General features: G+C 47.7%; 1 protein-coding gene across 6 annotated transcripts in view; it reads right to left on the bottom strand.

The window, feature by feature from the left end:
* The window catches only part of PDE8A (phosphodiesterase 8A), a 2267087-nt gene that overhangs the window by 1122031 nt on the left and 1127924 nt on the right, over nucleotides 1–17132 (bottom strand). For all 6 annotated transcript variants that reach the window (XM_085644266.1, XM_085644269.1, XM_085644268.1 and 3 more), the window contains exon 6: nucleotides 4878–4966. In XM_085644266.1, coding sequence (XP_085500392.1) covers nucleotides 4878–4966 — 89 coding nt within the window. The remainder of the gene's footprint in view (nucleotides 1–4877; nucleotides 4967–17132) is intronic.

Genomic DNA, 17132 nt, shown 5'->3' with positions numbered 1-17132 from the left:
TTGGTCTCCACAGATTTCCAGGTCCAGGGCCGCCTCTAGCCTGATTGATTTGAAAAACTCCTCTGGAATTACCTTGGTCCGGTTTAGCCTCCTCCCCTGGTCCTTTGCCTTAACTTCAGTGTCCACCATATGTGGGGTTGTGATATTTAAAAAGGAGAAACCATCTAACAGTTCGATTACCACTGGATTATGATCGCTAAAAATAGACTGTATAGCGTTATAAAAACATACATATTTTAAAAGACCAAAGGAAAGAAATATGTAGTCAATTATTGTGTTACTATCCCTTCCAATAAAGGTGGGAACCCGTGAGTTTTGATCATAGAAGCCTGGATCATACAGCTGGTTTTCGGATAGAAGTTTTTCCAGTGCTTCCCCCTTACTTGAGTGCTCAAAGTGTTGGGGGGATGTCAAATCTGGCCCATCAATGTCAGTTAAGCAACAATTATGACTACATAAGTGCACATTAAAATCCCCTAACAAAATATAGTGACAAAAAGTGGTTTGCTTCAAAGTGTAAGTATTTAAAAAATCCGCTAACCATAACAAGTGAGCATTCGGCGAGTCCCCTTGCTGAGAATTTTAACAATTTACCAATAATAGTTTTGTGTTATTGGCAAGTTTAAATTCCAGTATAAGAAAATTATTACATGAGCAAGTTATCCTGCTAACTGTTCCTTTTAGTTTCACCGAAAGCAAAACCACTAAACCCCCTATAGCCCTCCCAGATACTGATTTTAATGCTGGAACAAAATAGGACGTATAACCGTCTAGCCAGAAATCACATTCAGTTTCCCAGGTCTCTTGAAATGCCAGAATGTCATAATCTTTCAAAAAACTTAACCAGGATGTATTATCTCTCTTGGAGCGTAAGCCCGCAACATTCCATGTTAACATTTTAATTGTTCCCCCCTTACAGTTATCATCAGTCGAGTGGCTAACATTAATACATACGGGGGATGCGGGCGGTTGATTTTCTTCATGAGAAACCTGATCGGGGGAGAACTCGTCCCCCCCCCGAATACCAACCTCGTGTCAATCACACATATCCAGTAGAGAGAGTGCCTCAAAACGATTACACGTGGGGATATTAGGCCCACTCATAAACTGATAATCAGCTCCTACACCCTGATGGGGAAACGGCGTCAATTCCGTCACTGGTATGTGGTTTCTCCAGTTTGTCAAATGAGAGCGATCTCTGGGGGGGGGGGGGCATCTTGTGCTAAAGATGCGGCCCTCAGTAAAACAGTAGCCACATGTTGTGTGTGTCTAAAATTAACTATAACACACTCTCCTGTAGAGGATTTTTTGGAAGGCCCAATCCAATTTACTCTTCGAGTACTTAAGATGTCATTAGCAAAATTGAAAGGAAACCCACACTTCCTATGTAACCACGAAACTGTTTTTTGCTTGAGGGAATCATGCGATTCCTTATGCAAAGAAACTGAGTGCCTGTCCTGGGGTGGTACGTTAGTTAAAATCACAACATAGGGGGAGCATGCCGGGGGTAAATTTATGGATCTACTTTTCGTTTCCACCTCATCTTTATAAGCCGGGACCGACTCCTTTGCTGCTGGGATAACTATATTTGAGGCTAAAGTAGTCGCTGGGAGAGTTGGCGTGACTATAACATTAATATTAGAGGGCCGAGGTGGTAACTGTTGATGTTCTGCTCTATCTACGCTCTCTTGCCCAGCTACACACTGCCCCTTCTTTTTGTTGCTGTCCACCCAATTTAAGTGTTTTGATAATAATCCTCCTAGCCTCTTGACCTCATCAGCGACCATATCAAGTTTCTGTACTAGAGGTTGCATGAGTAATTCTAACTTAGCTTCAAGTAAAACCTCAACGGAGCTGAGTAATTGGGAGAATTGGTCAGGGAGTATTAGGGTATTTACTTCGTTGCTGCTGTTTAAAGGCTCATCAGAATCGGCCTGTGCTTTTTCCGTAATGTCGACCCTTTTTTTTTCCTTTGTATAAACCCCTTCCCTTTTACTTTGCTTACTTTGCTGCTTTCTACAGTTCCTAACGGGTCTGGTAACAGAGGTGACCTCGTCTGTAGCTTCACTCCCTATATTTAAGTCTGAGGCTAAAGGATCCATGTGAACCTGAACTGTGGCCATAACTGTGGCAATGGCTGGGGGAGGAGGGTCACTAGTACCTTTATCCGTCGGACCCATCACGGCAGTTAAAGGGTTATGAATACTATCTTGGGGGCTATCCATTCCCAAAGAGGCCCTTCGGTCACTATTTATTTTGTTGACCTTTTTCACCAGGTAATTGTCGAGAGGACCTGTCCCCGATATACATACGTCCCTTTGGCTTAAAGGCATTTTAAGGGCAGAACAAGATTACAATTATCAGTAACAGTGGGTTAAGCACAAGCTTGGTAACACTACTAGGCAGTATAACAGTAAACAAATTTACCAGTAGAAATGTCTTCGCAGTCCTAATAATCCTAGGCGCAATTGTAAAGAATATGGCTCAGCCCAGCCTCAGACAGTCCCGGACTGTCAAAGACTGTCCGCCCTTTGTCCGGGCTTCGTCCGGGGCGTCCCGCTCGCGTCCCGCGATTCGGCAGACAGAACGATTATGTAGGCGTGGATCAATAGGTGGGTGGGCGGGCAGCACCGCACCTGTGGCCACGCACGGACTCCTGGTCAACAGAGTCCCGTGCTGCAGCCTGGCTTTCCTTGCGACAACCCCCGATTCCTCTCGCGGCTCCTCCTGCTGTGACAGCGTTTCCTCTGCAATGTCACCCCTCACGGCGATGCGGGACCCGCGCCAGCGGGTTCCGCGACCTCCTTTCAATGGAGGGGGCGGGTGGGCGGGCAGCAGCGCACCTGTGGCCACGCACGGACTCCTGGTCAACGGAGTCCCGTGCTGCAGCCTGGCTTTCCTTGCGGCAACCCCCGATTCCTCTCGCGGCTCCTCCTGCTGTGACAGCGTTTCCTCTGCAATGTCACCCCTCACGGCGATGCGGGACCCGCGCCAGCGGGTTCCGCGAGCTCCTTTCAATGGAGGGGGCGGGTGGGCGGGCAGCAGCGCACCTGTGGCCACGCACGGACTCCTGGTCAACGGAGTCCCGTGCTGCAGCCTGGCTTTCCTTGCGGCAACCCCCGATTCCTCTCGCGGCTCCTCCTGCTGTGACAGCGTTTCCTCTGCAATGTCACCCCTCACGGCGATGCGGGACCCGCGCCAGCGGGTTCCGCGAGCTCCTTTCAATGGAGGGGGCGGGTGGGCGGGCAGCAGCACACCTGTGGCCACGCACGGACTCCTGGTCAACGGAGTCCCGTGCTGCAGCCTGGCTTTCCTTGCGGCAACCCCCGATTCCTCTCGCGGCTCCTCCTGCTGTGACAGCGTTTCCTCTGCAATGTCACCCCTCACGGCGATGCGGGACCCGCGCCAGCGGGTTCCGCGAGCTCCTTTCAATGGAGGGGGCGGGTGGGCGGGCAGCAGCACACCTGTGGCCACGCACGGACTCCTGGTCAACGGAGTCCCGTGCTGCAGCCTGGCTTTCCTTGCGGCAACCCCCGATTCCTCTCGCGGCTCCTCCTGCTGTGACAGCGTTTCCTCTGCAATGTCACCCCTCACGGCGTAGCCATTCATTAAAGAGCACGAGTTTTCGTCCTAATCAGAGCTGAAAATGAACGTCACCAGGAAGAAACAAAGTCTAAGAAACTGCTGCAACAAAGAGCGTCCGTGCAGAAGAAGCATTGACAATTACGTACCCCCCTTTATCTTGCTCAAGTGTAGGTGGGGATTTCTTACCAACGACCTCGTCTTAGTCAAGGATAATAGTGTGTCTTTATTCACCTCTAATTGCTGAAGAGTGGGGAGCCATTTCTTCATCCCTCAAAACCTTGTTTTACTAAGGGGCAGGAAGTTGTTGTGGGTTCCTAGTACAGTACAAGGTACCAGAGTGGTTATTTGCTGTCCTAGTCTTCCTCTAGCTTAGAAAGAATACGGACTGGAATTGCTGACCCCTGCCCTGATGCCATCTCCACAAACTCAGCCGTCTCAATACATATAATGAGATTGTATAACAGTATAAAGCACTTTTCCACACTAGGTGGAGTACTGACAGGACAAAGGATAGCCAATCAGGCAATCCCACACTCCTGGGCAACACCGGTGGCTGCGGGTTAATAAAAAGAAATAAAAGGTGGCACGGGGCCAAATTAGAGTGCCACTACTGGCTTCCTTTTCGTACAAGCAGAAGGGCCATGATGAACCATCCCGGTACTTTAGAAACGCTCGGAGAAGGGAAAGAATAAATGAACAATACAAGTGTAATCCCCGGCCCCCACCTGTAGTCAAGGTGGAAGGAGGACACCAATCGCCTGTTCTTAAGCAAGGCTGCGGTGGGAGGAAACATAACCCACCTTCCTGTTGAGGTGGGTGTGGTGGGGGTGGGGGGGGGGGTAGGGGATGGGGGTCTGGGAGGTTTCTTTTTTTGCTTTTTTATCACTGTTGCATTTCTAACCCCTTGGTGATCAAGGCCAAGAGGTGGGTTGGTTTGAAGGCCCATTTGTTTTCTGGAACTTTCCACAGCCAGCCATATTTTTTTTTCGATGTTTGAAATTATTAATGAAAAATACATCAAACCAACAATAAACATGAACTGGAGGCATGCACTAGGCCTTTGCCTTTTATGGCGCACTTCCAGCAATTTGAACTTTATTGACGGATATCGTTTTTTATGGCTATTCTCAAGTTAAATTGGAAAAAAACATGTCCTCGGACCCACTCCTTCTTGGACCCCATTGACTTATTTGTGTTCAATTCAGCTTGCAAAAGCCTGAAATATACAATTGATCAAAAGAGGTGGCAACGTTATTCAGAATGGGAAGAGAGAAAGACATTTACAGATTTACCTTAGTTTGAATCGTGCAAGCACCTCACCCCATTCCAGCTGAATAAGTTCGTTGTAACAGGCCATGATATTGGAATTTTCTATATATCTCTATAAATGAAAAAGAAAAATAAACAGGCTGATCTATACAAAACAAACATTTTCAAACAGTTAAGTTATAAAATTAATTTCACACCGTAATGTGTTAAGGACATACTGAACATTATTCGACCCATATCAAAAATAGGATGATATGCTGTCATTGGTGCTGTAATTTTGGAGTTCAAATGATTAGTAAAGAGCAGGGAGGGGTGAAGATTATAGAACATTAAGCATTGCAGACTTGCAGACTTCAAAACATGATTTCTGACGTGGATCCCAATGTTGCTACTCCTCTCCAGCATCATATTGCCCTCTACACTCGGCATGGTATGATTTCTCGGTGTCACCTCTCTCTTATCAACTTTGCGTACGTTTCAGTACCCATTGTCCTATATAAAGCGTCTAAATTGGGTTGTAACCAAATATACTTATTAAATCAACCTGATAAAGGATCCGTGCCAAAAAGGGGCACAAAAAAAGCAAAATGTCTGCACGCCTATGCCTGCTTTTTATCATCCATAGGACATAATTAATCACCCTGCATACATTTGCAAATTTTCAGCATTGGGTGGGACTCCCCTCTTCTTTCCCTTCAATACTTTCCCCCTAAGCCACTTTCCTTTTAAAAATCCTCTTATTTTCACAACATTGCTATTCTGCGGCCTGCTGTACCTATCCATTCTGTGACCAAAGGAAGTATGTACGGACATCTTCCAGGACATATATAGGTCTCCAGCATATAGAACTGAACAGGCAGTCTGTGTACTTACTTGCCTTTCCAATGACAAATGGTCTGTTTGCGGTTTCTCCTGCTTTAACTGTAACGAGCCCAAATAGCTCTTACAAAGAGCTACTGCATAAAGCACTCTTGCTATAGGTCTGCTGCTTTTAGTTGTGCAGGAAAACAAAGAGAGCGGGTTCATTTCGGCAGCAGAAGCAGCTCTGCGAACGGGCCTGCTGTCCATTGGAGGTGAAGACTGCTTGTGAGAAAAAAAAAACCCGCACTTGTAAAATCAAAATGCCAGGGTTTAATGTGCTAATGTACGCAGTGTAAGCACATCTGACATAAATGCTGCTCTACATTTAAGTCTCCCTAGTTGTAAAGTAGTCCCTGTTCAGTTCAATACAAGCATGGCGGATGGATACAGCCCAACAGCCAATAGCATCAAGTCTGACATGAATATGCCACTGGCTGAACCAAGATATAACTAACAAAATGCCAATCAAAGAAAGCTTATAGGTGAAAGGGACGGACCCAAATCCCACTTTATTAAGTTTACCCTGTAGCGCCCTTGGGATGTGCTTGTGAAATCTCTTGCATTTAATATATCTTCCCCTGGCTGCATGCATTTACAATACTTCTACTAAAGTTGTTCACACTGTTTAAGCCCCATTCATTGTCAAGATAAGTTCTCTTCCCACAAAAAAAGGCAGACCGCTTCTAACAGTATGCTGGAATGCTTTCTATTTTTTTTAACTTAATTGTGTAAAGTAGACGCTTTAGCCTTAGAACATTTGTAGCATTTCCTATTCATACCTCAGTACCTTTCTTTGCGCTTTGTAGGCATTATCGGATTGATTTTTTCAACTTAATCTATTTGGTCATTATGATCAAATTCTAAATGTTGTCATAAACATTACACGTTAGAACTAAAGCTAATATACACAAGCTATGCTTTATTTTACTACTAAACAGGCAGCCACAAGTGCAGCTAACTTGGAGACAACAGGGCCAAGATTTGAATGGTTCAGCAGGTGCAGTAGCACCGGGCCCAAAAGTTGTCAGAACTCCTCTAAACACATAATATTGCTAAATTTCACTACTAAACTGGCAGTTACCTTGCAGTTAAAATGAGCTTTATGTGAATGGTGCAGCAGGAGCAGTGGCACTGGTGCCAAAGACTCTAGGGACCCCACAAAACAAAACAAATTACAAAAATGTAAAGCTAAATAAGCAGTCACAAGTGCAGTTACCTTGCAGACAACAGGGTCATGATTGCAATGGTGCAGCAGGTGCAACAGCACCGGTCCCAATAGTTGTCAGAACTCCTGTAAACACATAATATTGCTATATTTCATAACTAAACAGGAAGTCACAATTGCAGTTACCTTGCAGTTAAAAGGGGCTTGATTTGAATGGTGCAGCCGGTGTAGTGACACTGGGGCCAAAAGCTCTAGGGACCCCAATGAATCCAAATTATTGCTAAAATTTAAAGCTAAACAGGCAGTCACAGGTGCAGTTACCTTGCTGACAACACGGTCATGATTTCAATGGTGCAGCAGGTGCAGTGACACCAGGACAAAAAGCTCTAGGCACCCCACTAAACACCTAACATTGTTAAATTTTACTACTATACAGGCAGCCACAATTGCACTTATCTTGCAGTTTAAAGGGAATTGATTTAAATGGCGAAGCAGGTGCAGTGGCACCGGGGCCAACAGCTGTAGGGACCCATCTAAACGCAGAATATTGCAAAATGTTACTACTAAACAGGCAATCACAAGTGCGGTTATATAGCAGGCACTACGGCCATGATTTCAATGGTGCTGCAGGTGCAGTGGCGCAGGGGTCACAATTTGTCAGAACTACTCTGAACACCAAATATTGCTATATGTAACTACTAAATAAGCAGTCACAAGTGCAGTTACCTAGCAGGCACTGGGGTCATGATTACAATGGTGCAGCAGGTGCAGTCACACCGGGGCCAAAGCTCCAGGAACCCCTCTAAACAACAAATATTGCAATATTTTACTACTAATCAGGCAGCCACAACTGCAGTTGCCTTACAGGCAATATCTTACAGGGTCATGATTTGAATGGTGCAGCAGGTGCTGTGGCACCGGGGTCAAAAGTTGTCATAACTCCGCTAAACACCAAATATTGCAATATTTTACTACTAGACAGGCATTCACAAATGCAGTTATCTTGCAGACATTTGGGGCATGATTTGAATGGTCCAGCAGGTGCAGATGCACCGGCCCAAAAGTTGTCAGAACTCCCTTAAACACACAATATTGCTATTACATCAATTAATTCTATTATTTCCCCTTCCATTTCTCAAAATGTTACTATTACTTACCTGTACTATACCACTAGTAACAACACAATATATTGCCTTTTTGTACATAAACAAATCATAACACTTTTAACAGACTTTCTGTAACTTATATTGTACAATTACTCAGCAAGCTACACATTACAACATAAAACTGCTTTTTATTAATCACATAGGCGAAACCTAATGCATTTACGAATGCTTGTGTATATTGATATTGCAGGTAATAGGTCAGCTGGACAGCTGCTCTGTCAAAACCCATACCTAAAAAAAGATGTGCTTGATCAGAGCCCATAATGTTGTTCACACAAGCAGTTCATAAACAAACATGCTGAAATACAATCTTTTGACTGACACAGATTTGTGACTAATGTAAACAACTGAACAAGGAAGGACTACATGCCATAAGGGGGAGGGAAAATAATCTGAGAATTTACTTGAGGGCTCTTTGATTTATTATAATCTTTTGAATATCTTAATCGTGCAAACTGCCACAACAATTGTGTTAGAATAGCTACATCTAAGCAGGGAACAAAATTCGTCACACAAATCCATAATAATATGAGGTTTAAGAATATCAGTCATCCTAACGGAGTGCTGATAAGAAGGCTGTGCCCCGCGGGCGCATCAGGAAGGGGACGGTGAGGTAGCTGGGGTTGTAGAGGCGCGGGAGCGCGTGGCGGTCTGCATGGAACAGCTTCGTTGTTACGATCATAGAGCTTATCTGGTGCGAGCGCATGCGGAAAGGGATAAGGTGGGATCCCTCCTGGCGTGGTTGGCGAACCCGACGGCGCGCGGTGACCCTATACTCACTCTGGTAGAGGAAGGGGGGGTCCCGGTCTATTCCCAGGTGGGGATAAATACGCGGTTCGCCAGCTATTATGCTGGGTTATATGATAGTACTATGGACCGGGAACCGGAGGGCCTTGTTGATTTTCTTTTGGCAGCCCGCCTGCCTCGACTGGACCCGGACGCTGGAAAGGGCCTTGGGGGCGCGATTTCGCTGAGCGAAATCCGAGTGGCAATTAGGCATATGGCTCGTCGAAAGACCCCGGGAGCGGATGGCTTGCCAGTCGAGTTTTATGCGGCCTACCCAGATCTGTTGGCACAGCAGCTGCAGGCCCTGTATAGCGAGGCATGGGGGTTGGGGCAGTTGCCCGCCTCTGCTCGGGAGGCGATCGTGATACCTTTACTGAAACCCGGTGGGGAAGCGGCTGCGCGCACAGCATACCGCCCGCTCTCTATGCTGACGGTGGACTACAAGATTCTGAGTAGAATTTTGGCGTCGCGCCTCTTGACCCACATGACTGCCTTGATCCACCCGGATCAGGCGGGCTTCATTCCTTGGCGCAGCACAGCCACCTCCATTCGACGGTTGCTGCGGGTGATGGAACTGGACCGGGGTGAATACCCGGAGGCCTGCACATTGTCGGTCGACTTAGAAAAGGCCTTCGATAGTGTGGAGTGGCCATATTTGTATCGAGTGCTGCGGGAGTTCGGCTTGGGGGAGGACTTTGTACGTTGGACCGCCTTGTTGTATAGCGGGGCCACGGCCCGGGTGAAGACGGGGACTACCATCTCGGCCTCCTACCATGTGTGGAGGGGGACGAGGCAGGGCTGTTCCCTATCCCCCTTGTTGTTCGCGCTGGCAGTTGAACCGCTGGCCGCTCACGCCCGACAGGGGGGTGCTTATTCCAGAGTCTCCCTGAGGGGGGACGCCCACTACATCTCCCTGTATGCAGACGACCTGCTGTTGTTTTTGAGGGACGCGACTGATGCGTTACGGGGAGCGGTCGCCCTGTTGAAGGAGTTCGGTCGCATGTCTGGACTGAAGGTCAATTGGGGTAAGACGTGTTTGTTTCCGTTGTCGCAGGGCGGCGGGACACCGCAGACGGCGGGAAGTATCCGCTGGGAGGGCAGCTGCTTGCGCTACCTGGGGGTTAACATTTATCATACCCAGGCAGATTTGTTGGAGGGGAATGTTGGCAGGGCGCTTCGGGGTCTGCGGGGTAGTATGGGATTTTGGAGTACACTCCCGCTCTCATGTGCCGGGAGGGTGGCGTTGCTGAAAATGGGGGCGCTGCCACGCCTTCTTTATTTTTTCCGCACACTTCCTATATGGATCCCGGTGTCGTATTTCGCGCGATTACGGGCACTTTCGACAGGTTTCATTTTGGGGCGGGACGGCGGCGGGTGGCGCTGGCCACGTTGCGGCGGCCACGAGCGGAGGGGGGCCTGGCAGCCCCCGACTTTGAATGGTACTATTTGGCGGCCCAGCTTCAGTGGCTCACGCAGGAGGTGGCCCGGGAGTATAGAGGCCCAGAGGGCCCACAGGACAGGTTGATCCCACGGCATGTGCTGGCCTTTATGGTTCTCCAGCAGCGACTGGATTTGACTCAGCTGACCCTGGAGGAGCGCACCCTCCGGCAGTGCTGGAATAGGTGCCAGAGGCGGGCAGCTATAGTCCGCCCGTACGCTCCGGAAATCCCCCTTGGGATGTGTACAGCGCTCCCACATGGGGGTGATTGGTCGGGGCTAGCGAATTGGGAGGAGCTGGGAGTACAGATGGTAGGGGACCTATTCCGGGACGGTGTGTTATTACCCTTCCAGGACTTACAGGACGCCTACGGGCTCCCGCAGGGGGATTTTCTGCTCCACGCGGCATTGGTGGCGAGCATCCAGAAGCATTGGAATATGGGGCTGTCGGAACCCCCGACCGCGGCGGGTTGTCAATATGTCGTGATGGCGGCAGGGACGACCAAAGCCATTACATGCCTATACCGCAGATTGTCGACGGAGGGCTTGCAACCTCTGGCCGCTCTGCGGGAAAAGTGGGAAACGGACCTCGGGAAAACGATACCGGAGACCACGTGGTCCACGCTGGTGCGGAGGGCCTGGAAGGGAACTCGGAACGCACGGTTCCAGTTAGTTCAGTTTTTCACGTTACATAGGGCGTATATGACGCCGGCCAAGGTCTTGCAATACTTTGGTGGAACACAATCTCCATGCCCTCGGTGTGGGGGAGAGGGGGCAGATTTTCACCACATGTTTTGGGCCTGTCCGCAGTTGGGCGATTATTGGGCTGAGGTAGTGGACTGCCTGAATCAGGTGACAGACCGCTCTATCACTCCAGAGATGGGGACTTGCTTGTTGCTATGGTTTCCCCACACCCGCCGTACGAAGGTCACTAGCAGGTTCTACGATCTGGGGCTGATATTAGCTAAGAGAGAATTGACCCTGCACTGGAAATCCCGGGGGGGGCCTAGCTACGTGCGGTGGAGGGCAGCACTAGTGAGATGGGCGGAGGGCACGCTCCGGGTGCAAGTGGCACTGAGGAGTGACGATGAGAAAGCGTTAGCGACGGCCAGGGCATGGGAAGCGTTGGTAGTTGAGCTCCAGGGGCTGAAATCTGAGGTGGGGGAAGGAGGGAGCACTTCGGATCGGCAAGAGGCGAGGGGAACTGGGGAATGAGATCAGATGGAAATGAAGGAGGTCCCCAGGTATATACCGGAGGCCTGGACAAGAGGGATGATTTGCTTACGCAGAGAGGGGGTGAGCAACTGTAAATGAACTCCTTGGAAGGGGGGGCACGTCGGGGGAGAAGTAGGGGGCAGAGGCGCACTGACATGGGGGTGGGGGGGGAGGGGACGAGTTGGGGTTGGGAGGGAAGATACTCTTAATGAACACGGGGACCCGTGATGTAATGAACAGTCATTGTTGATTTGGAAAATAATAAAAAATGTTTCAACAAAAAAAAAAAAAAGAAGGCTGTGCCCCACCTCTGAATGGCTGCACCAACCCCAAAGGAGACTGGCTCTTCTGGGGAGCTGGAAGTAGGGGTGCTGAAGGTGCTGCAGAACCCCAAGATAACCTTGCAGGAGTTCAGAAGGCGAATGAACAATAAAGATGCCATTACATTTGGGGTTTAACTTGGCTTCTGCTTTGAACCGATAGCAAATTTACAAGAGTCAGATAATGTCTCCTTTCAAACTGCTACTTCTTTAAAATGAAGATTTGCGTTTACTTTTCCTATCATTGTAATGTTATAATGTAAACCAAGTGACAATGTTGCCGGGGTGCAGGAAGTGTGAAAGGAGAGCAGCATTCGATAGTACGCCAAACCTATGCCTCAGCTCGCCTCTGAAATAGCAGAGTCAGTATATTAAAACGAATCCTCAATGTAACTGAGAACTTTTTTTAAATTGGATTTGTAGTTGAAAAGCTGTGCTGTAGGATCAGTAATATCATGATTGCTAGTCCTGTGGGCGACCGCCTCAGATTCCATTAAGCAACTCTCACAAGATTAGACTGTATTGCAAAACATCTGACAAGCAAATAGAAATCTGTGAAGATCCCAGAGAAGGAATGTCTGTCCTCTTCCCCATGCCCACCCCCTTCACCGCATTTGATGGCATGCTAAGCCAGTAGAAAATGGAAGCTGCTGAGTCGATTACTTACCATTTTTTTGCAATTTTCCAATTCTTGCGCTGCTCAATGCATAGCAGGCACTGACCCTTCTCAAGTCTGGTAATGGTCTCCTAGGAATATCACTATTGCAATGTGTGCCAAATGCTGCTGTTTTGAAGCCCACGTCTGTTCCCGTGTGGCAATGGTTGAAGGGCGAATGGCATGGAGTGTTTGTTCACTTGGCACAGCAGCTTCCAAAGGAAGCTATAACACTTGTTTGATTTACTAGTTGGAGGTTTAGAAGAGAAATAGTCTCAGTAGAGGTTTCAGTATTGGTGTCTAGAGATCTGAAACTGAAGTAGGTGGTTTTTCTATCGTCAAAACCTCTGGCTCTATTTTAATGTTACCAAAATACATATATCAATCAATTCATGATTATTTAGAGGTTTGTCCCCATAAAACATACACCATCTATTAAAACATTTACAAATACTACAATGATATCTAAAATACCATATTAATCATTAAAAGAACTATCAAAGATTTCAAAATTGTCGAATTAATCATTTAAAAGGCCACCCACATACAGGGTAAAAGAACATCAAGAATCATAGCAGCTAGTTACTTTTTCATAATATGCGGTCCTACAGGGATCGTTCTGTTAGATGGTGGGAGAGAGACAATAAACTACAACAGATGGAAATTTGCAGCGCACAGTGATCACAATCAATTCTAGGGTTCACTGTAAAATCTATCATTTTGTCCCATAGAAGGTAAATGATCTTGCAAAATCAGATTTTACCTCTCATTCGTCTTCTGTAACGTGCCAGAAAGTGCACTTGGAGCATCTTCAGTACAGGAATTTGGCTTAGGGGAGAACTAAGAGACTAGAGAGGAGGAACAGCACAGCCATCTCTCACCGATTCTAGGAATTAGATGTCTTCTTTGTCCCTTCTAATGTCTCTTTTTCTGTTTCTTGTGTGAGGCCCCCTTGAATAATTGCTCACTAGGAAGATACCTTTAAGCTTGCCAATTTAAGGGTCTCCTGGTTTTGAGCCAGGAATAAGTTTGCCTCTCAGATGGCCTTCAAGAGCATGGTTGGTGATGACTTGCAGGAAAAATGGTCACACTCTGGGGTCAAGACACCACATACACATAGTGAGGTTTAAGAGTGAGATCCGTTTGCACCATATACCTACAGGCTTTAGACCCTCATACCTTGAGCAGTGAACTTGACCTACCCTACAGAATTTAACGGTAAAAAATAGTTTGGAGATCTGTAAAGCCTGAAGAGAAGCTCTGGACCAATATCAGTTAGATGTGGGAACAGAGAAAGCGATCACAGAGCACCAAGTAGTGCTGTGCATAGGCTGGTATCATCATGGCTGGTGGAAAATCTACACAAGTGATTTGGCTGTAGTGGGAAGCTCCTGAATAGAGAGCTTTTCCAGATCCGATTTGACACCTTAGTATGTTCATAAGGTGAGGATTCTGAAGGAAAAAGTATCCATCAGAAAGAAGCAAGTCATACCCTTTTAAGTTTTTCTGGTGCAGGAGCTTCAAACATTAGGCAAGCAGGAAAATACCTGGCTATTGGGCAGGAGCACGAATACTGTTAAATGAAGGAGAATATTGTTTATGCACAAAATATATGAAATTGCCAAATCAATGCAAAGTGTGCTCAGATGAGTAAATAGTAAAACAATGAACATGGATAGCATGAATGTGCTAAATATGTAATTCTGAAAAGAGTGAGTTGGATAATAAGGGAGTTAAATTGATGGTGATGATAGACTTGGGTTCACTTTATACCACTGAGACAGAAATAGTACATTGACAGAAGAAGTATGGATAAAAAAAATATTGATTCTTTCCGCCACATAGGATTGTGTCTTCCATGTGATGCTGGCTGGGAGGAGCCGCTAGTTAAATTCCATCAAGGAATGGTGATGTGGACATACTTCTTTAATCTCTTGAGGAGTGTAGCTGGTGAGTGCAGAACACAATTGTTATTCTTATTGTTATTCGAGCTTATATAGCGCACAGCTGCCCCAGCAAAGGGGCGTCCCGGCGCTTGAGTGGAGTTATTTCATTCTGGGATGCTGGCAGCAGATAACTCCAGATTGCAGCTGTTTAAGTATTAGAGGAAACACGTTGCAAGTTTGTTCTGAATTGTTTTGGGGAATATTTGGTTTGATTTTGTGGAGTAAAACAGAGTCTGGGCAAGGTTGAGTGTGATGGGCAAGAATTTCCAGAGGTTGGCACGGCCACAGAGAATAGCCGAGTGGAGACCCTGACAAAGTAAAATTTAGATATCTCAATGGGCAAAATGGTCTTGCTTCTCGTCTCCCTGGAACCATCACCGATACTCCATTTACCAGCCAAGTAGAAATGTTGGTCCCGGAAGACTGTAAGGGATGCATTAAAGTTTGAAGAGGTATCTAAAGAATAGAAATAACATGAGGGGGGCGTGGTTGGCCGGCAACCAAGATGTCCGTACTAGGTTAGAGCTCTTCACCAGATAGATCGATCCCCCGCACCTCTGTTACAATTATCCAGATATAGCCCAGTTTTGATGCTACCCAGGTGATCTTCTGTCCCCCGGCCAGCACTAACCTCGAAACCACGATCTCCGAACGTTCCGGGACCACAAACTGAAGCGGGCCCGATTCCAGTGGTGGAGCGCCTACTTCTCGCCCCCCGCGATCGGACCCCATAGCACAGGACCGTGGTGGAGTCCTGGCTGAGTGCTGCGGAGTGCATGACTGAGCCGATGAGAGCGGAAATCCCTGCAGGTACGGACCTGGAAACTGATGGAGTGTGGCTCCTGGCCCGGCCTGGCAGCGTGAGAGCCACAGGGTGCTGTGGAGGAGCTGCAGGACTTTCAGACACGGCCCCCCACCTTCCAGGCTGATAACGCACCACTTATTTGCCACAACGCGGCGCTGGGGCTGAGCGGGACGAACTGAAGCTTGCTTGACGTGGTGGGGTGAATAAGTGTTGCTCCCTGCATGTTGGAAGGCCTCCACGGGCGGAAGCCCACCAGGAATATAGTGCGAGGTCTGAGAGAGAGCATAAAACCAATAATGTGAGAGCTTGGATGAGACTTTTGCCTCGAGGCTTTATAGTGGAGGCGCCATTTTGGATTGAGGAGGAAGGGAAGTGAGCAGGACACGTTGCTGCACGGTGGTATTGTACTTGATTGAAGGACGTCCTCAATTGACTACTGCAGTAAGGGTTACTTGGGGGGCAACACTATATTGGGCTCCTCACGATTGGTCGCACCTGCATAAACGGCGACGCTAAAAGGACAAAAACAAACGCACCAGACTAAGTTGGATAGATATGCGCAGTCTAGGACAGAACAAGTGGAGGAGAAACACGAAGGACAGGATGGGAAGCAACAGGTGAAAGAAGGCGCCTCGACTTTGCAGGACATCATGGCGGCTATACAGGGGATACGCACAACCCTGGAACACAAGATAGACACGGTCACCATGGAGGTGACGCTGATGCGAGCAGATCTGCGCAATATGGGTGACAGAGTGTGGGTCACGGAGGATTCGGTCTCTACTCTTTAATTCACTATAAGAGATCTGAAGCTCACGGTGAAGAAACCTCAAGTGACAACAACAGACCTTGAAAACAAGCTTGAAGATTACTAAGGACGCGCCTGCAGAAATAACGTCCGCATTTTGGGGGTATTAGAGTGGGGGGAGGGACAAGCTGTGGACTTCTTCGTGGAGGATTTGATACAGAACCACCATCAGCCCCGCTCACACTCTCAATATTTTTCGGTTGAACGGGCCCACAGGGTACCGGGGGGACCCTCGAAACCTGGTGCGCCTCCACGTCCTATTCTAGCCAGGATGTTCAACTATAGGGACAAAGACATCATTCTCCAGACAACGCGAGCGGCCCCTCCGCTAGAGTTTGAAAACTCCACAATCACCTTCTTTCCGGATTTCACAGTCAAGGTCCAGAAAATGCAAAGATCCTTTTTAGAGGTGAAACGAGCGTTGCGTGAGAAAAACAAAGCACGCAAAGCTTTTCCCAGCCAAGTTAAAGGTGATGGCCGAGGGGAGGTTCTGATTTTTCCTGTCCCCAGAAGAAACTTGGGAATGGCTGGAGGGCTGGAGAACCTTGGGAACAACAAGGTCAACCTCACAACGGCTGACGCAGATGCAGGACCCTAGACTTGATGCTCGAGGATCCAAAGTGAAATTTGGGTTTGGGTGGCGCTGCTAATTAGAAGAAATGGCCACGAGATACCGCCTGCAATTAGGGTGTATGATGAGCTGGTTGGGAGGCAGGTGCGGATATCTCAAAATGAGATAATCGTGAAACACTCTTTGTATAGTCGGGGTGCTGATAGTTTGGGGATCCTGGCTTATCCAACTCCTGATGTATTATGAAGGGTCTTACAGTCAGACGAATCACATCTAAACTGTCTGGCGTGAGCTGCCTGTTAAATATGTTTAGCTCATGGGTTTATAGAATACTGAATACAGGAGATCTAGAATTGCTGGTGGGACCCACAAGGTCGCCTTCCTCTCATCAAGGTTTGAGGGGCATGGGTACACAGGCACTACGCAAGGTTGGGAGGTGGGCAGTTTGGAGTTCACGTTGCAGGAAGGCAGGGTGGGTGGTGGGTTGGGAGAGGTCCTTTAGGGATTGTTTGGGTTTATTTTACTGTTCAATGTGTTTTATAA

Source organism: Triturus cristatus, chromosome 3_1 (assembly GCF_964204655.1).
Source record: "Triturus cristatus chromosome 3_1, aTriCri1.1, whole genome shotgun sequence".
Taxonomy (NCBI): domain Eukaryota; kingdom Metazoa; phylum Chordata; class Amphibia; order Caudata; family Salamandridae; genus Triturus; species Triturus cristatus.
This window is presented reverse-complemented; position numbering and strand designations above follow the sequence as displayed.